Here is a 24,065-nt window from a genome sequence, read left to right on the forward strand (position 1 = left end):
CAAGTATTATTTTGAAGCATTTCATTAGAAATTGATTAGTTTTTCAATTACTACTTTTAGTAATCTTTTGTGCTTATCAAATTACTAAGCATTGATTAAATATTTGAATACGCCCGTACACTTTGTTTGGATGCGGTCTTAAACTTGCAAAACATGAACGCAGCTAGCGATCCCAGCGCCCCTGGCGGCCAAACGCGGTAAATCTCTGAATCGGCAATGTTCGGCTTTTCTCGGGTCAGTCACGCCTAGACTCGTTCGAAAAGCGAAACCATAATCATTCCACGGCGATGTACGAAGACTGATGCTCTTGTCGTGGACTCCCTGTGCAAACGTGCTATTTTACTCATTGTAACGGGCTTTGATATCCGACAGAGATATTTTTATAAAATAATGTTGTGATTTAAACCGTCGCTTGTGGTGTTAAGTGTTCCATTACGTTTAAGTGAAAAATTATACAAAGAATATTGTGTGTGGTGCAATAGTGTTCAAGGCAGTTAACTTATCCTGGATTCCTAAGGATTGTTTTTAACCAGTGAAGAGATAATTTGTAATAAGGTAAGATTTAATATCTTGTAGTGCAGCGGATGATTCCTAAAGAAGGAACGCGTGGCGTTTATTGGAATGGCTTCCGTTTATCGACTCGCGTGCGCGGTAATGGCTGACTTTCTTTTCTCTCAGAAGGGATTTTGTAGACAGATAGTAATGAAAATACGTATTCGTGCTGTACAGGGCCTAATGGTGTCGGCGTGATGATTTTTTTCGTGTCAAATGTGCGTGTAGGTGGTAGATTACACTGTGTGGGTGGAGGCAGGGAATGTAATCATAATGTTGCGGCACGGTAGGCCTGGTAGACCGGTCGCGCGGTCGTCGGTCGTGCTCCGTATCCGCAGTGTCTTTTCGATAAGGCGAGTTCCTTTTGAACTTCGACGTTAAGGATTTTGATTTGATTATAACGTTATACTGAATTCAATGAGACTGTTATTTGAATTGAATTCAAGCGACGATTTCTTAAACAATCAATTTTATTTAGTGTTCTTTCAATGCAAATAATTTACTTTTACTCATTACTAACTACGGACGCCTTACTATTATTATAAATTCCGATAGATACTAGCTTTGTGTATATTTACTCGTAAAACAATAAACAGAACGCCGGATAGTGTTGAGTAATAAGTACTTGGATATCTAATGTTTTCGAACTTTGAACCCGATCTGTAAACGATAATTTATGACTCATGTCTATTTTAAGTTAAAAAAGTAGATTTTATATGTACGTCGATTACCTAAGCCATGTGTAAAATTTGTTTTATGAATTAATAAATGAGTTTATTTTAAACTGAGCGTGTACTTCATGTAACAGGATTATGTTTTCTACTCGGTTTTATATTTTAGGACTTTTCTTGGATTCTGAAATCGAAAATGATATCGTAAATTTATACGAATACCCGCAGTCTTATTTCTATTTATTAAACCTTCCGTATTGGGTACCTACCTTGGTTATGCCTAGTTACCAAAATACATTTAATTTTATATTCGTAAATTATTATGACAATTATATTTCGGACGACAAAAAGGGACTGGAAAATATCACTTCGGTATCTAGTACAGTAAAATAGGCATATTACAACATTTCTGTTCGTTTTAATTCTTTCTTAAGTCTTAAATTCCAGTTGCATGAGCAATAATTTCGTCTTTATATCAGAAAATAATTTTGCAACAAGAGGAGAAAAAATTATCGTAAATTCGATGATAAAATGGATATTTGTCATGTCTGTGCCTCACAGAATACATTCTAAGAATTATTTCCGCCTATATGTGATAACGCTAATGTTCATCAAACACCTACCATTACGATAACGTATCATATTTGAGAATTGATAAGGTTCTTCGTAATTGTGCATTTAAAAAATATTTAAATGCCTAAAGGTACCCGTGATATTTTTCTCGGTCATTTAAAAGTAAATCGAAAAACTCTTGATTCAAGTAAATCGTGTAAAATTAAGGCATATTCTCATTTATTTTCAGTAAAAAAAAACCCGCTTGGTCAGTCTAGAATGATTGATTACCTTTCAATAGGTACATCCAGTAATATTTCGGAACAGCCTTGACCATATTCACTACTGACAGAGTTTAACAAACAAATATCTACAAGTGTATCACAATTATATCGTAAGCAACAACAGTTCGTTGCGATGAAAATAGGTTACCATTTAATGCCATACAAATCCCTGTATGGTGGCCAAGAATGTGAAGTGGAGTAGGTCATCTCAGATGGGTCGACGACATCGAAACCCAATTGGTACTGCAACTGCAATAAATGATGAACCTAATAAGGAACCGACTGACAGACGTGGACGGCGAAGTTATCTTATGAACATTAAAAAAAGACATTGAGGGTAGTAAGGCTTACGTTTTTGGGAATACAAACAGCTCTTATTTTTAGGGTTTTGGTGGCACAAGACAACGCCAATCCGGAAATTGAAACTTGAAAAAATGTACATAAAGTTATTTATGCCTGCACGTGTATTGTTCTTTCCAGCTGACCACAATTTTATTAGGAGTGATAGTATTAGTCCACATTATGTCGTTTTATTAAAAAAAAAGAAAACCTGTAACTCTTGCATTTTGATTTTACCTGCTCTTATTTACTCTGCTACTCTGAAAGTTCGTGTTAGCCGTAATCACGTTAGATTTTGTTTACTAAGACATGTCATTATCAGAACAAGTATAAATATATTTTCCCAAGTTAAAAATTTGATAGAAGTAATATACATTGAGTTGTAGCCGTAAAAATGGCGAAACTGCGTTAAAGTTTTATAAGGGACCATAAAACAGCGCTCAAACAGCCCATAGGGGCTTTAAACATGACATTTGTTGTTTCAGGTCTCGTCCACGAGCTCGCAGCGCTGTTAACGCACTATGAGAGTGCGCTCTACATGCTTATGATCTCAATATTGAACAAAATACACGTTTGAAGCCCGCATAGTACATCAAAATGGCATTTCTGTGAGTATACATAACTTGATGTTTCGAATTCTCGATGTTTTTAGTTGATCCGATTTTTTCTTTTTCATTATTTTATCGTTACGCTACCACGTTCACTCCCTCGTTGCGAACAGCATGCCAAATTATTATTTTAGTTAATCCCCTTTATGATGATGCTGAGGCTTTCGTCGGCGTGTGACTTGTATAGGTGCACTGACCGCTTCGGGGTCGCCCGCGCTATCCTGGTACTAACCTATTTTTAACCGGTTCATTGATTAGTCACTGGTTTATGACTAACTTAGCTCGAGTGATTAAACTACACAGAGCTTCGTTATCAGTAACTACTCTGCTGTTTTTAAATATTAAAAATACGGACGCCGTTCTTCAAAATGTAACTACAAAATGTATGTATAATACAAAATGCAATCAAGAAGTCTTTTAAAATGCACTTATATGGAAATGCGGGTGTAGTTATTAGTTATCTCGCAGGTGTCGTTATTTACAACACTGGGTAATGTGCAGTATATGGGCAGTAGAAATAGGTTGGTACCGATATCGTTTAACTGGGATGAGGGTGACTACCGTGAGGTGTACCCACAACAGCTCGCGAACTCGCTCCGACCGCACTGGACCTCTCCGAGCCAATACGTGTACTCGTGCGCACCGCGGTTACATAAAATCATAAAATACGCGATAGGTCCTCATCGTCGAATCGTTAACAGGCTTCACTGGACCATTGTATAGTAGTAGCACTTAGGCGAGTAGCAGGCGGTGGAGCGGTGCGGTGCGATGGGAACGAAGCGGCGACAGTGGCTGGGCCGAAGTGCGGCCGCGGGCAGTGTGCCTGAGTGGGTGTCTCGCGTTGCAGATGTATGGGGCGGGCGGGCAGCAGCAGTGCGACGAGTGGGCGGCGGCGCGCGCGGTAGAGTGCCGGCCACATGCGCCCGCGCCATGTGGCGCGTGCTGCTGGCCCTGGGGGCCGCGTGCGCCGCCGCGCGCGCCTCGCAAGACGTGGTCCTCTCCTTCACCGACCCCGTGACGGCGCCATACTCGTTCTTCAATCATCTGGCCGTCGATCGCAACACCGGCCGGGTGTATGTCGGTGCCGTCAACAGAATCTACCAACTCTCCCCCGACTTGGACGTCGCACAGTCGATTATAACGGGCCCCGTCAACGACTCCGCCCTCTGCACCTTCGACTGCCCCTCTAATTATGTGAAGAAACCTACGGACAATGTGAATAAAGCTCTAGTGATTGACTACGCAACTAGCCGCCTTATAACATGTGGTTCGGTTTTACAAGGGCTGTGTTCTGTTCGAAATTTGAATAATATATCTCACGATGTGCGCGAAGTGCGTGAGCCGGTTGTGGCAAACAACGCGACCGCCTCCACCGTGGCATTCATTGCTCCAGGACCGCCAAATCCTCCCATGACCCAAGTTATGTATGTAGGAGTCACTTTCACGGGTAACTCGCCCTACCGCTCAGAAGTTCCTACAGTGAGCAGCCGCTCTCTCGAAGACGATCGTCTATTCATGATAGCTAGAACGGCCGTTACTACTGGTACGAGAATGTTTGTCAATTCATTATCTCGTGAACGCTATCCCATCAATTATGTGTACGGCTTCAATTCGGAAGGATTCAGTTACTTTTTGACAACCCAGTTGAGAGCTGTAGGATCAGACACATACTATAGCAAATTAGTTCGGGTCTGCCATGATGATGAGAACTATTACTCCTACACTGAAATCCCTATGTCATGTACGGGGGAAGGAGGTGGAAACTATGGGTACAATTTAGTACAAGCAGCATTTGTTGGAAAAGCTGGATCTGTGTTAGCTGGAGAGCTAGGAATCACTGCCCAACATGACGTTCTGTTCGCTGCTTTCAGTCAGAGTGAATCCATCAATACAAACACTCCTTCCGATTTATCGGCGCTGTGTGTATATTCCCTAAAAGCTATTCGCCGTAAATTTATGCAGAATATTAAGACATGCTTTAGTGGAAATGGTTCTCGAGGACTTGACTTTATATCACCTTCACATGCATGCATTGGAACAAAGCTGCAATCAATCAGCGAAGATTTCTGTGGGCTAGATGTAAATACTCCTTTGGGAGGTGAACAACCAGTTGAAGCGGTTCCTGTTGCTATATTTTCTAAAAGGCTAACAGCGGTTGCGGCAACGGCCACCGGCGATTATACCGTCGTGTTTGCCGGCACCGCTCAGGGACACCTTAAGAAAATTGTTGTCGAAAGTGCCACTTCTGCTTTCGAGTATGGAGACATCGTCGTCGACGAGGGTTCCGCTGTGAACAAAGACTTGTATTTCGATACTCAATTTATGCATTTATATGTAATGACTGAACGTAAAGTGTCTAAAGTGAAAGTTCAAGAGTGTAGCGTATATAAATCATGCTTAACATGTCTCGGAGCCAAAGACCCTTATTGTGGATGGTGTTCTTTAGAAAATAAGTGCAGCTTGCGATCGGACTGTCAAGACGCAGCTAAAGATCCGCTATATTGGATCTCGTATCGCAGCGGTCGTTGCACGACTATAACTCAAGTAACTCCAAATCAACTGCAACGAACGACTGCTAGAACGTTAGATTTACTTATCGAAAACTTGCCCACGCTCAATGGTCAATTTTTGTGTGCATTTACAGCTTTAGACCGTACTTTGATAACCAATGCTACTAGGAAACCGTATGGCGTTAATTGTACCACTCCGCGCACCGATACGCTCCCTTCTATCCCCACCGGTCAGCATCATTTTACGGCAAAACTCTCGGTGCGTACCACCCAAGGGCCTGATTTTGTCGCCACTAATTTTACATTCTTTGACTGCAATACCTACAGCTCGTGCACTCAATGCGTTAGCTCCTCCTTTCCTTGTGACTGGTGTGTCGACGGACATCGTTGTACTCACGATACAGCAGAAAATTGTAGAAACGACATATTAGTTACTGGTGTCAGTAGAGTTGGTCCCAGTTATCGATCAGGACCCGGTTTCTGTCCCACTATAAATTCAACGTCCGACGGCACAAACGAGATTCTAGTTCCATCCGGCGTAAAGAAAGCGATAAAAGTTAAAGTCCACATAATAGGTCAATTTATCGTCCAGACAAGGTTCGTTTGTCAATTCAATATAGAGGGGCGTGTGACTCATGTCAACGCGCAACTACTTGCCGACACTATTTACTGTGAAGCCGTTGAATTTACGTATACATCACGTGCTCCAAATATTACTGCTTCATTCGCTGTTATATGGGGAGGATCGAAGCCTCTAGATAATCCGGATAATACTCATATACTTATTTATCGTTGTAATGATATGGCAGATAATTGCGGCATGTGTCTAGCACTTCCAGAAAAATTTGGGTGTGGCTGGTGCCAAGGATCAGATAGATGTGAAGTCCAGGAACAATGCGGTGTACCTAGCGTTTGGTTAAATCGTACGCAGACTTGCCCTAATCCAGAGATTCATTCCTTTCGCCCTCAATTGGGTCCATGGGACGGAGGTACTAATATTACCATAGAAGGTATTAATTTAGGTCGTAATATATCTGATATCTATAACGGTGTTACCATAGCTGGTATTAAATGTCAGCCAATAATAGAACTTTACGTAAAAACTAAGCAAATCGTGTGTACCGTAGACGGACCGGGAGAAGAAGTCCCTCGAGACGGACCTGTAGTAGTTCGCGTTGCGGATTATCGCGGGGAATCGAAACATCATTACGCATTTGTTAATCCGAAAATTAATTCTATTCAACCCAAATATGGACCGCAGTCCGGAGGCACGAAATTACGTATAACAGGCGAGTACCTCAACGCAGGGAGTAATATTCAAGCATTTATAGACGATTTGCCGTGCGCCATACTGTCTGTATCGCACGAGGAAGCAGTTTGTAGAACTAGCCATTCATATCAAATTAAAATGGGAACATTGCGAATGCGATTCGATAACGGTATGCGAACTTTAGAACGAGAAAAGTTTGAATATATGGAGGACCCTATTGTTGCGTCCGTAGAGTCCGGCCCGCCGCTAACGACCCAAAGAAAACAACCTAAGGGTATACCGTCCGGCGGGATAAACATCAAAGTGACTGGACAGAATTTCCATACAATTCAATTTCCACAGATATACGTATATCACGATAATAGACCTTACATCGCTCCTTGCAATAGGGTTGATTATCAGTCTCATCTCATTTGTGAATCTCCCGGAATAGAAAGTGCTGGTCTCAATCTAGATCCCGATAGACCTTTAGAATTAGAATACGGTTTTAACATGGACGATGTTCAAAGCGTACAAAATCTGACTAGTAAAACAGGTGAAGCATTTCTGCTGTATCCAGATCCCATTTATGAGAAATTTGACGAGGACGTTAAGTATTATAAGTCTGAGTATTTAACTATCAATGGTCAAAACTTAGATAGAGCTTGCACTGAGAGTGATGTAGAGGTTCATATTGGAGATAGTTTGTGTAACGTGACATCGCTGTCAAGACATCAATTGACCTGCCGTCCTCCATCTCGCGATGAACTTCCCGACGGCGTTGATACACCCGAAGTTGAAGTCAAAGTCGGACGTGCCCTCACGTACAAGATTGGCAAATTATCTTATTCATCGCAGGCTGGCCTTCAAGCCGCCATAGGCAAGCCAGCTTTAATAGGCATCGGCGTCAGTGCCGGTATACTCCTTTTGATATTCTTCGGATTTTTAGTTATGTATAGGAGAAAGTCAACTGAAAATATTAGGGTATTAAAAAATATGCAAGAGCAAATGGATATTCTAGAATTAAGAGTAGCTGCTGAATGTAAGGAAGCGTTTGCTGAATTGCAAACGGAAATGACCGATCTGACTGGAGATGTGACGGGCGGCATACCTTTCTTAGATTACCGTACGTATGCTATGAAAATATTGTTCCCTAACATCGACGACCATGCCGTCCTGCAATGGGAGCGCCCAGAGCTTATTAGGAAAGAGAAAGGTCTTAGAATGTTTGGGCAGTTAATTATGAACAAAACATTCCTTCTATTATTTATTCGTACTTTAGAAAGCAATAGGTATTTTTCAATGCGCGATCGTGTTAATGTAGCTTCTCTAATTATGGTTACTCTTCAAAGTAAGATGGAGTATTGTACTGATGTTTTGAAGACATTGTTAGCGGAGTTAATAGAAAAGTGTATGGAAGGAAAGAATCATCCCAAGTTGTTGTTGAGACGGACCGAAAGCGTCGCTGAGAAAATGTTGAGCGCATGGTTCACTTTCCTGTTGTATAAATTCCTTCGTGAATGCGCTGGCGAACCGCTGTATTTGTTGTTTAGGTCGATGAAAGGTCAAGTCGACAAAGGACCTGTGGACGCGATTACTTCGGAGGCACGATATTCTCTTAGCGAAGAGAAGCTCATTAGGCAGTCGATTGATTTTAAACCTATGACGGTAAGCGTGTCAATATCGCAACAGACATTATTCGTTAGCGGCTTAGAGGCTACAACCGAAAACGTACACGTTAAAGTTCTCGACTGTGATACGATAAGTCAAGTAAAAGAAAAATGTTTAGATGCAATTTATCGTGCAACTCCTTATTCCCAAAGACCAAGTCGTGACGACCTCGACTTGGAATGGCGCACAGGCGCATGCGGACGGCTGATCTTATACGATGAGGACAGCACTACTAAATGCGAAGGCGAATGGCGCAAGCTCAATACTCTTAATCATTACCGCGTGCCGGACGCTGCGTGTCTTAGTCTTGTCGCGAAACAAAGCTCGGTATATAATTTATCAAATATGGAGAAAAATGATAAGTCGCATACTTATGAAACACTTAATCGCGGTAAATACGGTTCGGCAAGTCCACCAGCTAGCCCCCTCAAATACGAACATGGCGGTGGTTTTAAATACTGGCATTTGGTTCGCCATCATGACGATGACGCACGTAAAGAGGGAGAACGCGGCAATAAAATGGTTTCGGAAATATATCTTACTCGTCTTCTCGCCACCAAGGGCACTTTGCAAAAGTTTGTCGATGATTTATTCGAGACTATTTTTAGCACAGCCCACCGCGGCTCGGCGCTTCCTCTCGCTATAAAGTATATGTTCGACTTCCTCGACGATCAGGCGTTGCAGCACGCTATCTCCGATCCGGAAGTTGTTCACACCTGGAAAAGTAATTCCCTTCCTCTACGTTTCTGGGTCAATTTGATAAAGAATCCTAACTTCGTATTTGATGTTCACAAGTCCAATACTGTAGACTCTTGCTTGTCTGTTATCGCGCAAACGTTTATGGACTCTTGCTCCACTTCCGACCATATCCTAGGTAAAGATTCGCCGTCGTCCAAGCTTCTTTACGCGAAAGACATACCGGTATACAAGGAGTGGGTGGAGCGTTATTATGCGGATATTAAGTTAATGCCAGCAATATCCGATCAGGATATGAATGCTATGCTCGCGGAGGAGTCACGTCTTCACACTAAAGAGTTCAATACGAACTGTGCGCTGAACGAGCTGTATACGTATGCAGAGAGGTACAACGAACAGCTAACGGTGACCCTTGAGGAGGACGAGTTCTCGCAAAAGCAGCGGCTCGCGTACCGCCTCGAACAGGTGCACGGGTTGATCGCACACGACTATAACGTGTGATTGCCCGTGTGGGAGCCCGTGACACCAACCCCACCGCCCTGTATATAAAGCCCCCGCACATATCTATGCTGGCAAATATTGTATATATTAGATAGTGTACAGTCATTAATATTGTAATTTTTGTATCATTTCTGCGGTCCGATGTCGTTTTTTAATTTTATATAATGAAATTTGTATTAATTTTACACGACGAGCTCGGCCGGCCGCGGTCGTGCCACAGTAAGCATCGTAATAAAAATTGTGTATGTCTGTCTATGTGTGCTCGCGTCGTACGAGTTAATGTTACGTCGATCGGTGTAAAATGTGTGTCGCAAACGAAATCGCATGTGAGCTCGCCGGCGAGCGAGGCCGTCGCTCGCCGACGGGCGATTTTAAAATTTGTACTCACTACTTAAAGAAATATCCGACAGTGATGCCCTGAACGATTCCAATAAATAAATATCGTCGAATATAAACATTTTGTTTGATTTGTTGGCGGTAGTGAGCAGCGCCATTGTCGCGCACGACGAAAGCCCCCGCGTCTCGGCAGCTGTCGGCAGGGTGAGCGCGGTACGGCCATGCCGCCTCGTCTGGCTCGCTCACGGAACCCTTGTCGGTCGCGTCACTCAACTGTGGTGTCCAGCACGTCACATCTCATATCACCAATCATGTGTATGTCGTTGCGTTGAGGCACGTTGCCCGGCCCACGAGGGTTGCTACGCGCGCCGCGTGGCGAGACGGTCATGGATGAACCTACGCGGCCCTGCTGTTTCAGCCGGTACGTGCGGATCGTGGCAAGAACGACATTCGCGGTCGTCAACAACATTTACTGCATCCCCGCTTACGTGGTGTGGATGATGGCGCTGCGCATCGTCAGACCCTTGTTCGCCCCCCTCTATTGGAAGATCGAAGGACTCATGTATCACTGGCTGCTGGCGATGGTCTCCATGTGGTCCTGGACAGCTGGATATGAAAGTAAGTCAGTTTTGTTGTTCGGGGATGGCGCGCCTTACATTTCGCTAAAACGATTTGTTCTATAAGTATCAACAGAGGTTTATGTGTAGTTCTGAATAGCATAATTAGCATCTGTGTTGTAATATTCAGATTGCGTTTAAGATAAGCGAAAACGTACAGATGCTTTGAAACTTTTACCATTGTTCTTTATGGGCCGTATTGTTGTGGAAAGAGGAGGTAATGCACAAGAATTTTGTCACATGGCGCGCCTCTCACATAATTCAAATGAGTTCTGCAAATTTCTGTACTCACACAGACTATGATAATCACCTGGATGTTACAATGGTTAATAAAACACGGAATATAATTACGCATTGGTAAATTCCGGCTTGCGTCACGAATCCACGATTCTACTTTCAAGGAACTTATTAAATCAACGATAACTCGGCGAAGGTATAACTATGTATGCACATAACCGGATGTTCCAACAGTGGACATGATAAACAGACAATAAATACCATCAAAATAAGGTAGAGACTACGTGTATTTTAAATTTTCAAGATTTGTTGTCGCCGACCTTCGGTTAAAGGTAAGTATGATAATAAGCTACTTTTTTGTGAACTAATTGTGTTTCTATACATTATTACATATACGATTGAACTATGCGTGAGCAAAATAATCCTATTAGACAACCACTTGCCAGATTGTTGCTATGTTTATCTGAAAATTGGTGATTATTCATTTGATTCAGTGATTATTAATTTCATATTATGCAGAAATCGTTCCCGTGTCCTTAATAATTTTAGAAACTCTCAAGAATTTATAATTAGACGAAATATAAACTAATTCTATGAATTTTAAACCGCACCTTTCTTATCTGCATAGGTAATGATAACAAAAAATCGAGATAGCTCCTGTGCCTACTGCCGAACTGTCTCTCAATTTAGTTGCGCAAACACATTGCGATAACATAACTCATAAATGTATGGCCGCCATGAGTCCATGACTGATATCTGTAGTTTGCTCATGAATCATTGGATCAGGTGACACGTCAGACACATGTTGTTAAGTGACGTAACTACTTCAAAAATACGTTGTTCGTAAAATTGCAAGTCTGTTGTGTGCTGAATAGTTTCATTCAAGCGACCCTCATTTTAATCACGTTGTAAAAGCAGGCTCCTACTAGCCGGACGCGTCTGGCGACAACTAAATGGATTACGCACTAATCATTTTTAGATAATACGCCTATGTAATATGTTAGTCAACTGCATAAATTAAATTAAGTAGGTATGTGGTCGGCTATGTAATTGATTTTCGAATGAACAATAGGGAGTTTCGAAACGTTCTGGTTGCGAGTGGTCGCGGACCGGTCGTGGATGGCGCGCGCTGTATTGACCTTATGCGGCTGCGTAGTTTATGCGCGGCCGCCTGAGGACGGTCGATGACCGTCGCCGCCCGCGCGCAGCCCCCGCGCTAGGAATGCCACCTCCCCCCACGTCATGTCACGTTGCATTTCGAGTGGCGAATTTGCATGTTGTTGTCGAGTCAGCGCGCTCACGATCGACATTTAGTATTTTTGAGATTTTGCACGTGGTGAAAGCACGTGAAAGTACTATTGTGGATCGTTTTACAAAGCGGTAAAGCGATTCGGATGATCTCTCGAGTCAGTTATTTAGATTGATGGTTTAGTATCAAATAAAATCGTATTGAGCGCGATCTCGTTTCTGGGTTATTCAAACATTTCAATGTAAACCAGCTGCAGCAATAATTTTTGTTCAAACAATAATCGAGTATACATACTGCTTATGAATAAAATATACCTACCTAATCGCATTTTGTAATTAATATTGTCTAGCAAAATCAGAAATGTTTGATCCTCATTTATTCAAGCTTCCAAAACTTGTCCTGACACATCGCCGGCCCATTCAAATTCCGTTCACACCAGACCTCCGGAGATAAATTAACATTGAAAGACTTAACACAAACAAATGATATTCAGGCGGTGTCCACCTACAATCATTATTGGTGGTGGTATTGCGTAGTTATATTCTCGGAGTTATAAATTCCTTTCGGTACATCCTTCGATTGTGGCGGCTCGAGTCTCAAATTGAGACCTTCCTGTATTATAAATCGGACGACGGGCGTGTGCGACAAAGATCTTGATGGGAAATGGTCGTTTTGCCCAACATGGCGAAAATGACGCTTATTGAGGCCGTACGCCAGATGTTGCACGAGAACTGGATTCGTTTCACTATTACACGCATCTGCGTACCTGTATGTATTTATGGCTGTAGCATAATATTTAATATACTGATCTAGTAATTAACTTCATGTTGTACTAGAATATACCTCGTAACATATATCTAAAACCGTTTTGTACAGGATGTTTCGATATTAAAGAATCTACGTTTCGAATAGTTTAGCTGTAGGTGAAGTGTTATGTAATTCCAGTTAGTGTACCGACTACTGGTACTTGACATTCCACTTCATTCAAGTTGATAGAAGTGGAGAGACCCAATGGACTGTGAACGAAAATGTTACCGGCAACACTTAAAAGTCCAATTGTGTTATAGTAAAAAATATTTTCTTATAAATATAATATTTTTGATTACATGGTCACTCTAAATTAAGATTGAAATTTCGATGACTTTTAAATATTTAGGTTCTCAATTAGTTGTTTACTGATTTCACAGATGTTTTTAAATATGTTCAATTCTAAAATTTTGTTTCATTATTCCTTTCTTGTATGTATGCGAAGGCGACAAGAAATATTTTATTTAGTCAATATTAGTTTCTACTAACCAAAAGATGTTTATGCTGTATGTAGTATGTATAAGTCAGTTATTTTATTCTTGACTTCTAACTCTCATGGCGCTAATGTTTATAAAAAAAATGTTTTATACTACTGGCTATTATGAAGAATAAAACCGGCATGACATTGGTTTAGTCTCACGGTATAACAATAGAATATGACAAGTGACGTCATTTCCTCGTAACACTTCTGTTCTAAAATATGTTTCTTCTCGAAACGTTTCCGAATACCGTATCTAGGTTCGAAAGATTACCTTGAATGCAATGATGATTTGAGTAAAATGAACTTTATTCATTTGGATTAAAATCGGTCGTGATATCGTCTATTTTGAAATAGATTATGCGACTAGCTGTAGGTACTTATTGAAGTTGATTTACGTAACTAAAGGGACTTTTTGTTCACACTTTCATTCTTACGCATCATTGAACCTTGTGTCATTCATTACGATTGTTATTTCAAAGTTAAGTCAGAGTGGTAAAATATTTCCGGTCATTTGAATCTAGCCACCCTATTTTTTGTGCTAATTTTGATTGTCCCGATATCGTCAGACACCTTATAAAAATATAAGATAAAATTTAGATCGCTTGCTACACTAGAAAAATCTCTATATTTCTTGATAACTTTCACGGCCCCGATAAAAATGTAAGTGACTACATATTAATATCCGGGTATGTATCGCACTGTCTTCTAAAAGGCTAGTTTTTAATTGTGCAGCAGTGTTAAATACCCCTTAACGTATAGTAATGTTACTCTTATAGTAATGTTACATTAAGTGGTAAATTAATTTGTTGCTAGCCATACGGCAACAGGAACTAGTGAATGTTGAATTAAAACCAGCTTACTGTATACAGTTATTTAGTCCTCGTATTGATTATGTATTATATTCTAAAGCAGCGTGTGGCTTCGTTAACCCCGTGTTAAATTTACCGTGCTTGTATGTCGAAATATGTATGACTTCATTATAAGGTAGGAAGTTTATCCGCAAATATTGTATGCAGGATTGTATTTTGAACATCTTGAACATGTGTTGTATACACGAACATACTTTCATGGTATGTGTATGCGTACATAATCTGATAAACCTATACATATAAATAGTAAATTTTATGGTTTGTTGCCATCGGCATATTTAGTTTCCAATTAATATGCTAAAAGTTACTCTTCTTAGACTTACCAAATATATCTCAGATAAACTCGCGCCATCACCATTTTCTTTTCCTGTAAACTTTTTTCTTCATTAATTAGGTTGCGCTTAAGATTTTTTATGGATTTATGTGACATCTTAATAAAAAAAAAAAAACAGATTCTACTATTTTATGAACAGCGAAGCGCCGATGTTCACCGTTTTAACATCTTCCACCACCATATAAGTCATTCGTAATAGGAACCGATCCCACTGCCTTACCCCGCATTATTCCAATGTGCTTCCAAGAAATACCTTAATGATATCCTTAAATATTTTCCAAACATGTCCAAGTTATAATATGATCATTTTAAAAAGGCTTCTCTACTAAGTTTCCTATTTCACTAGGAATTGTTTTCTTTCTTTGTGATCAAAATAAAAGCTTTGGTAAATAAGCATATCATTTATAAATGTAAGTCTACAACAGCTGTTATCGACAACTGAACCAGAATGTAAAACATCTAATTTTAGATGCATTATTTTACATAATGACTCATGTATCCCGTATATGAATTGCACCATTGATACCGTCAGTAAAGTACATTAATATTTTTATAACTGAATCATCTTCCGGTCGACAGGCGCCATGTTTTTTATTCGTTTATTTCAAACTGGTTGGTTTCCTATCCATTTTTGCAGATAGTTAATAGTTGGAACCCGTTACGTTACCTGACTGGTTTGTATATAATGTTATATGCAGTGTTTCTTTGCAATTATACGTTTTTTAGATGGTATTGATCCTTCGTTGGGAGAACTGCTTACACCTTAGATGGATAGTTACATAAATGGTTTTGGGTAGATAGTATTATTTATTTTATTTATTTGTTCAGTTATTATAGGTACACGTTATTCTTATGACATAGTACAGTGTCTCACAAAACAGTACACACTGTTTGTCTGCGAGATCAAAAGTATATAAACTTATAAATAAACTTAAATTATACATATTATTATATAAACTTAACAAGGTGTTACTTAATATTAATTTTATAAAGGAGTGTTATTATGGCAGAGTATTTATTAAATATTTTTTTAATTTAGACTTAAATTTATTTTTATTTTGTTCATCTCTGATGTCCGCAGGTAAACTGTTGATGATGTGCAAGTTAAAGTAGCAGACTAATGTTAATACTTATTTTAAAAGTAATCGTCTTTTCATCTCGCTGACTTAACACGATTAATTAACTGAAGCAGTAGTAGTCCCACTAATTAAATTGGGAAAAAACTTGCCCCATGACTCTATGTATGTTACGGTAGTAGGTATTGCGACTTATTTCATTTTGCGTATCATTTCACATCAAGGTCAAAGAAAAAAGAAAGTCTAACCTATAATCAAAGGAATTTCTTCCAATTATCAGAGACAAATTATCGGCAACAAAAAAAAGATTTTTTTGAGAATTCAAGAGAGATCCGATTATATTCATAGTTTCAAAAAAGTTCATGTTTTAAGAAAATTTTCAAAAGGTCTTGGGCATGTTGAATGTTATTACAAATTTGTTTCAACAATACAGACAAATTGTCGAGAATTTTAAAAGAGAAACAACGACACGTTCACATTTCATAAATAAAACAATCTTGCCTGTGTGGACGTAGAAGCAACGTATTTTCATTTCGGAACGGAACACTATTCATGAATTTATTATGAACTACCGCTGCATCAAGATAATTTCTAGTTTCCCTCCGTACATCAACAGAGATGAGAAACTGTTTTATTTCCTGCAATTACATTTACAACGGAGATGCAATCCAGATCAGTTTCCGTTCAGAAATGTTGATAAAACTCAGCTAGCGAGTACAGACTACGTTACGTGCGTCCTCGTTCTAAAACAGTCATTTCTGTGCGTCAAGGACGTACGCTGAGTACTCAGCGATACTGCGGGATCGTGACAATTCGTAATGCCGACTTTTCTCAATTGAAACATGTGTTTCGTTCGCTGTGTTGCCGCGCAAACGACACTCTTTCATATCTGAGAATACATGTACAGCAAACCAGTTTTAGATCCGATCGCTTGGTACGCGGGTACGTAGCTAACTGCAGAGGTAACAAAGAACTGGTTTGCGCCGCGGTTTTATGAACCATCCTTCAGTAAGGTTGGAGAACAACTAATTTTAGAGACGCTCGTTCGGCTTTTAATGATCACTTCGTCTTTGACTTTGAACGCCGAAGATCCTGTAAGTAGAAGTAATGTTTTAGGTGCCGCTGCTTAAAACTACCATACAGTAACGAATTGCAAGTGCCTCAAAATAAACACATGTTTTATGTGTGTCATATCTGTGACTTGCGCCTTTGTATGACTAACTGCGAGAACAATCACGAGTCCTTCTGTTGTGTATCTTGCAAATGGTGCCTGTCTATTTCACAATTAGCCAATGTTGTTTCAAACTTGTTGCATATTAAATATAAAGTGTCTTTATTATGTTTTCACATATGCGTGCAACTTCCTTCTTCCAAAATAAACACGTGTTAGTACTTGAAATGACTTGATGGCTGGGGTACTGTAGAGGTAGCTGTAATAAAATGCGATAAAGAGCTTGCATTCAACATCAGTTTCAATATAAAAGTCGACATCAAACATTAACTTGAGACATGTGCGTACATTAGTACACCACAAAAGCACTAGAGCAGAGCGAGTTCTTGCAATAAAACCACATTGGCTGTGTGTTGTGGTCTGTCCGACTTTCCAACCAATAAGAGACTGTAAACTCTGGTGTGTGTGCGCTGTGTATGTATTAGGACCATTGTTCGATGTCGGTGCCGGTGTAGTATCCGTATGGTATGTCAGATCATATTTTTTGAGCGTAGAACGATGAGCTGCGACTTTTTTGAAATTGAAAAGCGAAAGTGGAAGCTGTGTAAGGGCCGCGGCGGATGGAGTTGGCAGATTTATATGTGTGTGTCAAATATGGACAGTTCCCTTGGTGGGTGTGGAGTTCCGAAACCGGTATGCGTTTTGGTAAGAATTGTTATACCTCGGGCCTTTTGTCTTCGGTATAGGTTACTAGTTTTACAATTGAGTTGCTCAAATGATATGATAAATTGTTTGGTATCCACTGCACTAGGTCTTGTATTATTGTATCCGTGTTGAGTTCTGGTTTGAGTTGTGTTATGAATGGTCCTGGATATATTTTAAGGCTACTAAATATTCCATCTAAATTTACTTACCTACTTACTGTTTGTTATGAATTTAAGAGCACTTATTATTCCTAAATTAACTTAAATATTCCGAATGCTTTTACTAGAATTGCATCCAAACTCCCATTTCCAAACCAAACTCTTTGAAGTATTACCGTTATAATTTATCCAAAGCCCAAGCTTGCTCTAAATTAACTGAAATTTCAAGAATTAAACATTCAAACTAAAATCAGGTTCATAAATACGGGTCTTATCCTAATACCCTTTCGTTATAATTGTTTGTGTTCGTATTACTTAGAAGTGACGAAAGGGCATGTAATTAATTGGTGAAGGCTGACTCACTTTACATCAAATATCTTTGGTAAGCGATAGGGTTATGATGAGAATTCAAATAAAGTGACTAGCTTTAGATGAGCGGGTACTTAAGGTCTGGGTTCTGCTCACTGGCTATTAAGATTGCTACTTAGTACAGAGCAATAAGGACGGGGACTAGTTTGAAGGGTTGACTGTATTAGTGATCTCATCGTGGCAGGTTTTCTACACTTAAATAAATATATTTATGTTATACACGAAGACTTTAGCTAACCACACGTTTAGGTACTTAAAAAAGGTAAACAATCACGGTGTACCTTTTTAGAAGTTTTTAGACAAACACATTTTTAATTAATAAGCGACTTTTATTCGACGTTAGTTCTTAGTTACGTATTATTTTCAAACTAAGTTTTAAGGCAAAGACACCGAGCTGTTCACATTTTTTTAAGTACTTACACTAATGGTGTATAGACGAATATAATTGTATCCACTTATTTTTCATATAAAAGACAACCAGTTCGTTTTGACAGCCCTAGCAGATTAATAACTTAGTCGTTACCACCGTTACCACGTGCTTAACTTATGTTTACTTTACTTTGATATAAGGAAACAACGTGGAAATTGCGATTGGATTTGCCTCCTTTGATCTGAATACGACGGTTACGAATGATGAATGTGTTTGCAGATTGATCTCGGGCCTTGGATTTGTATTTTACCGTACGTGCAGATAATCTAGATTTGTAATTAGTGTTTCTTGATTACTTTAGGTTTGTAGCAATGATAGAACTAATTATAGACTTGTGTTATCTGTATAGGGGAATATTATTTATTGGTCTGCCAACGTTTTACAAATTAGTTTACATAAACTGACTTTGAGTTGAAGATCAATCCGTTAATTGAAAGTTGGAAAAAAAACATAATTAGAAAACTAGCTTCAGTGAAGAATTGAAAACTTTGGGTAAAAATAATTTCAAGTACTTTCTGTGTAGGTATGCTGCCTGGATGATAATCCTAGAGCTGAATAAAAAGGTATATTAAAAGCAGTACAAACACAATAAAACATTTTTCTTAGTCTTATCTCCATACTATGTGTCGGTTATTGCTTACTGAGTCCATAAATTGTTACGAAATTACAACATAAGTATAGATAGAATATAAGTACTTATGTAAATTCTATTTCTATATTTGGTACTCTATGTAAATTGTCCATGCCAGTGTTTACCTTGGCTTTTTCTAAGTAAAATCCAATTGCCCATTGTTATAAATCTGGTATGGAAATATATTCAATGCCTAACGTAGAGCTGTGTACTGTATCTATTTTAGATTGTTACAATTTTTTTATAGTTTTTTATTTGCAGTATAATCATTTAATAAGTAACATATTATGGGGGTTTAAATAGAATGGAAACAATCATTGTAGGTTATAAGATTGCATTGGCATCTACAATGTATATCGTGCAATCGTCGTGATTTGACGACCTGGGAGCTTAACAGGTGACAAGATAAAAAAAATACGAGTACAGATTGGTTTAAATAGTCCTGGCTAATACTGACAGTGAATTAAATATTTTGCATAAATTTTCTTCTTCCAGAAGCTTGTTTAGCCCAGTTGATACGTTAGATATAGATAGCCATAGAAATTATAGTCCGGTGTCCGGTGAAGCAGCAAGCTCTGCATAGTTCTGTAACAAAATTATTAAATCATTTTTTTTTCGTGTCAGATATCGTAATTTTCTGTTTATGCAAAGGAATAGGTCTGCAAAAGTAAGTAAAAATAGCTTCTCTGCAACTAACGACATCAAGGTCAAAGCGGCTTCAGAAAACATCTAAAGGTACGTGGACAAGAAAAATTGTAATTTTAAATATGTTATGTAATATAGAATAATAAAATGTATCAAAACATTTGAAGTATAACAACCCTCCAAACTTCAAGCAAAGCAGTTTAAAAGAACTGCGAAAGTATATAAATTAGGTGCTTATACTATACATTCATTATCTACAGTGTTTCGTTTTAGGTAAATGCCAGCTAAAGTACTCTCCTTTGTTCATTTACTATCGTGATTAAGTTTGACGTTAATTATGCAGAAAGTAATAATCTATGGTAGCATTTTACGTCACATTCCATAGAATATAAATAAAGCATGTTTGCAGTACAATAACGTGCGTCAGGAATGGCTTATTTTGATACGTTAATACATTGTGCTGGCACGTTTCAGATTCAGGCTATTAAAGCAGCGATTTTTTAACCTAGTACATTCCTGGACGGGATTCCAATACTTATGGCGGGCATTACTTTTAACTCTGTGTCCCGTTGGTTGACCTAAATGTTTAATGACTCATTATTGACGAACTTAGGTCATTGTTAAAATGGTTAGTCACAATTTTCTTATCACACGTTTCAAATAATGTGGTGGCTCACAGCTATGTTACTTCTATTGAAATTCCCCTAGTGATAATGATACAAAAAATGACTCAGATTATGCATTCAAATATATTTTAAGACGTTCTTTTTTAATTTATCATCAAAATAATACCTATAGAAAAACGAGATAATTATCATCCTAAGCTGCTGGTAAGTTAGCTACCAACTGATCACATCATCATCCTATAGCACTTTTAGTGCGATTCTCTTTTGTCTCTTGTCTTTCGCATCCGTCCTATCGCAGATCTGTATCCTTAGTCGGAGATTTGCTGCCTCTTTTCATACAATATCGTGTCACTTAAAATCAGTACCAACTGAGAGTCGACCAAGAATAACACAAGTAAAGTCACAAGCCTTCTGTTTAAACAATCAGCACAAATAAGTATAAAAAAAGTAAACAAAACAAACCAACCGAACAGTTGCAACTGTGAGATAAAATAAAACAGATGCCCGATTTTAATCGCTTTCTTCAAAGCCACTAGCAGTCTTGAACTTGAAAATATTTGTCAGTGGATTGTTAACTTGTGAAAGCGTTTCTTTACTTATCTTTTGAGTAATACTTTGAACGTCGCTACAAGTATATGTTCAACGGACAAATAAGTATAATATTGGTTCGAAGTTACTAATGTAATTATGAGAATTGTTGAAAGAATTCCAGAAACATGGAAGTTTGTTTTGTGTGTTCTGTTTGTGTTTGCTTAAACAAATATACTGTGATTGTGTGAGTCACGGAATATAGCATTAAGCATTGTGTAGGTTCTTTTTCATTGAGATATTATGCAGGTATATATATGTACATTCTATTTGAGACTGCAGGTTGCTTAAATAAAGCAAACCTACTTTTATTATTTGTTGCGTTTTTGTTATTGCATGTCTCTTGTCATGTATTGAAGTTCCTATGCAAGCAACTTCCGTATTTTGATAACTACTTCAGTTTCCCATACCTACCTTAATATTTTATTTTGTTTGTCACATAAAACTGGACCATAATAGTATTCTTGCTTCAGCTAAGTGCTCTTAAATCCATCCAGCAAACTGCTGACGTCGTTTAAATTATAGCCTCACCAACTTTTCCGCATAAATTATAGACTTATCTGGATCAGATAAACTTATAACCCATAATTAGGTGAAGAAATTATTAAAGAAAAATCCGGGCTAATGCATTTCATATTCCTGACCATGAGGCATCCGTACAAATAGGCTACACAAAAACATATCTGCAAAAAATAGATCTACCAAATTTATTATTTGTGGTAATAGCACCAAAATTTATCATCTGTAAAATTGCCAACTGAATACCTACCTATTTGTTTTCATGAGATACTTAATTAATAGAGGTTTTTAGTCATTCGGTACAAAACCCCAAAGAATATAATTTCATTTATGAATTCATCGAAATCTCACCATTTTGTAATAGGTACTAATTGATTAAATCTTTTGCATAGCTGTGATGTGTGATCGCAACTACTAAAAAAATCAAAAGCGCTTACACTATCGCTAAAAAATTAAATGTGAAATGATCCATGACATGCTTGTGATTGCAATTCCTTCACTCGTGTTTATTTTTACAAGTCTGTTATGAATTATGGTAATGCTGCGAATACTGTCTTTCCATGCGTAAAACATGAATCACGAGAATAATTCAACATGTTGCGATTGATTTAGCACCAATTAAAAACCTTTTAAAATTGTTTGGTGTATTTACAATCAGCTTTAAATTTATATACTGAACTTAAATCTTTACAAACTAACATGATTATGTCTCGCTACATTCCTCCTTATATTGAAAGAGATAGCATATACTCAGGGCCGGGTCTAGGGGCCCAGGGGCCCCTAGGCAACAAAGGAGTGGGAACCCTGGGTTCAAGTTATTTTCATTCAATGAAAAATTTATCAAGCTTTTTTTAGATGCCTTCTTTGGTGGTGGGCCCCTGGTCATAGTGGGCCCCCAGGCACTGGCCTAAAGTGCGTTTAGCGTTTACTTATAAATTGCGTTTAGCGGACCAAATACATACTAGGTGACAGTTTAATTCCTGTTACCGATTCACTTAGCCGTCCTACTTATTTCTTAATCTAATTTAGGACAATGGCCGTAATACGTAATACTGCATAATACGTCGACGGTCGACACAAATTTCAATACTCATTGGAAAATTCGTATGTCATTAGTATTAACATATTTGAATAATGAACTGAATTTGAATATTTCTAGACCGACTTCATTTGTTTCTTTGTAAGGATTTTTAGTCACAGAAATTCTCGGAAATGTTACTTACAAATGACGAATAAACATAACCCTTTCGGGCTAATTCGATTTTACCAATAACTTTGTAATAAATAATTTCGTGGAACTTGTTTCTCATGGAGGTTTTATTGTTAAAACTGTTGCTATTTGGTTGAACCTTAGGAATATATAAAATGAGGGACATTTGGTTAATTTAAAGATTTAGTTCAGTATTATCTTCAGGTGGTCCTCAGTGTCCTCACAAGTGAAGAAAAAACGAAACATTCTTTTTTCTATCGCTAAAACTAAAACAATACAATGCAAGTTCAAGTTTCAAGATCACCATTAACACTGACAATGAAATTTCGTCGTTTTAACAATGCCCGAAGATCTGTAAGAGATCTTATATCGCTTGTAAATTTATCAAACTGTAGATGCAAACATTTGAATCCCAAACATTATGTCTCTCAACATTGGGCTGCAGTCCATACGTTATTTACCATTACTGTCTGTTTGTTTACTTCAGCAACGAGAAGATCTGTGCCATGTCACTGGCAACGTTATGGAGATAACTTTTCTATAAATAGCAGTCTTAAATCCTTGTTTTTGACGTCCTGCCCTCGTACTATGAGCTCTGATAGCCGGACTGTTGCCGCTGTGAAAGTAAGACGCCGCCATACGCAGTTTATTGCGCCGTCTCGCTTCTATAATAGAATGAGTTCTGTTTTAAGGGCTCATAATACAGGCTCTGTTCATGAATAACACATCTAACTCATAAATACCAAGGCAATATTTTAGGCAACTGGTTTTTTTCTCTTTTCATGAAATGAATAAAAATGAGACACAATTCTAGCCATGTTTTCCAAAGCAAAAGTCTACGTCTCGACCTTATTTGCTGTAAGACAAATCTCTTAAAAAAATACAATAATGATCATAGAAACAATTTCTTTAAAATTAAAATTACTCGGACATATGGAAACTTTCATAATTGGTAACATTAGATCCTAAAACAGATTATATCACTATGAACCAGTTAATACATAGTTCAATTCTTTAAATGTTTGCTTTGTCACATTGTGAATAAGCTTAAAGTCTGCAATCCACTTGTACTTCTTTTTTGTTCTTTTCGAACGTCCGTTGGGACTAAAAGCCGTTGATTGTATCGGCTTGTCATGTCGCGTGGATAGCCCTTTTTTTGTTCATCCCTAAATAAATATGGAATACTAAAGTAGGGAACTATTACTGAAACAGGTTTGTAAGATTCAAGATACCTCTTAGTATTGTAAATAGTTTCTTTAATTTAAGTGTTTGACGCTTTTTCTAGTTTTTAGATAATTGAGATTATGAACGCTTTCTTCTAAGTCTAAGCTATCTTTCGATACGGATTACTGCATATTGTGAAATTGTTTATTT

General features: G+C 38.4%; 2 protein-coding genes across 2 annotated transcripts in view; both read left to right on the forward strand.

Moving 5' to 3' along the window:
• The first annotated feature begins 231 nt into the window (after positions 1–231).
• Positions 232–10,088, forward strand: LOC113496157 (plexin A3). The gene is made up of 3 exons (XM_026875295.1): positions 232–555; positions 2,884–3,006; positions 3,854–10,088. Exon 3 carries the CDS (start codon positions 3,937–3,939, stop codon positions 9,631–9,633), a length of 5,697 nt encoding a protein of 1,898 aa, XP_026731096.1. The 5' UTR covers positions 232–555; positions 2,884–3,006; positions 3,854–3,936; the 3' UTR covers positions 9,634–10,088.
• Positions 10,089–15,556: 5,468 nt separating this feature from the next.
• The window catches only part of LOC113496159 (acyl-CoA:lysophosphatidylglycerol acyltransferase 1-like), a 231,552-nt gene continuing 223,043 nt past the window's right edge, over positions 15,557–24,065 (forward strand). Inside the window, exon 1 of the mRNA XM_026875297.1 lies at positions 15,557–17,515. Within this exon, the coding sequence (XP_026731098.1) occupies positions 17,431–17,515 (85 nt within the window). The 5' untranslated portion in view covers positions 15,557–17,430. The remainder of the gene's footprint in view (positions 17,516–24,065) is intronic.

This window comes from Trichoplusia ni, chromosome 7 (genome assembly GCF_003590095.1).
Source record: "Trichoplusia ni isolate ovarian cell line Hi5 chromosome 7, tn1, whole genome shotgun sequence".
NCBI classification, from domain to species: Eukaryota; Metazoa; Arthropoda; class Insecta; order Lepidoptera; family Noctuidae; genus Trichoplusia; species Trichoplusia ni.

Coding starts and splice junctions, on each gene's coding strand:
- LOC113496157 (XM_026875295.1), top strand. CDS start 3,937: ATGTGGCGCGTGCTGCTGGCCCTGGGGGCCGCGTGCGCCGCCGCGCGC.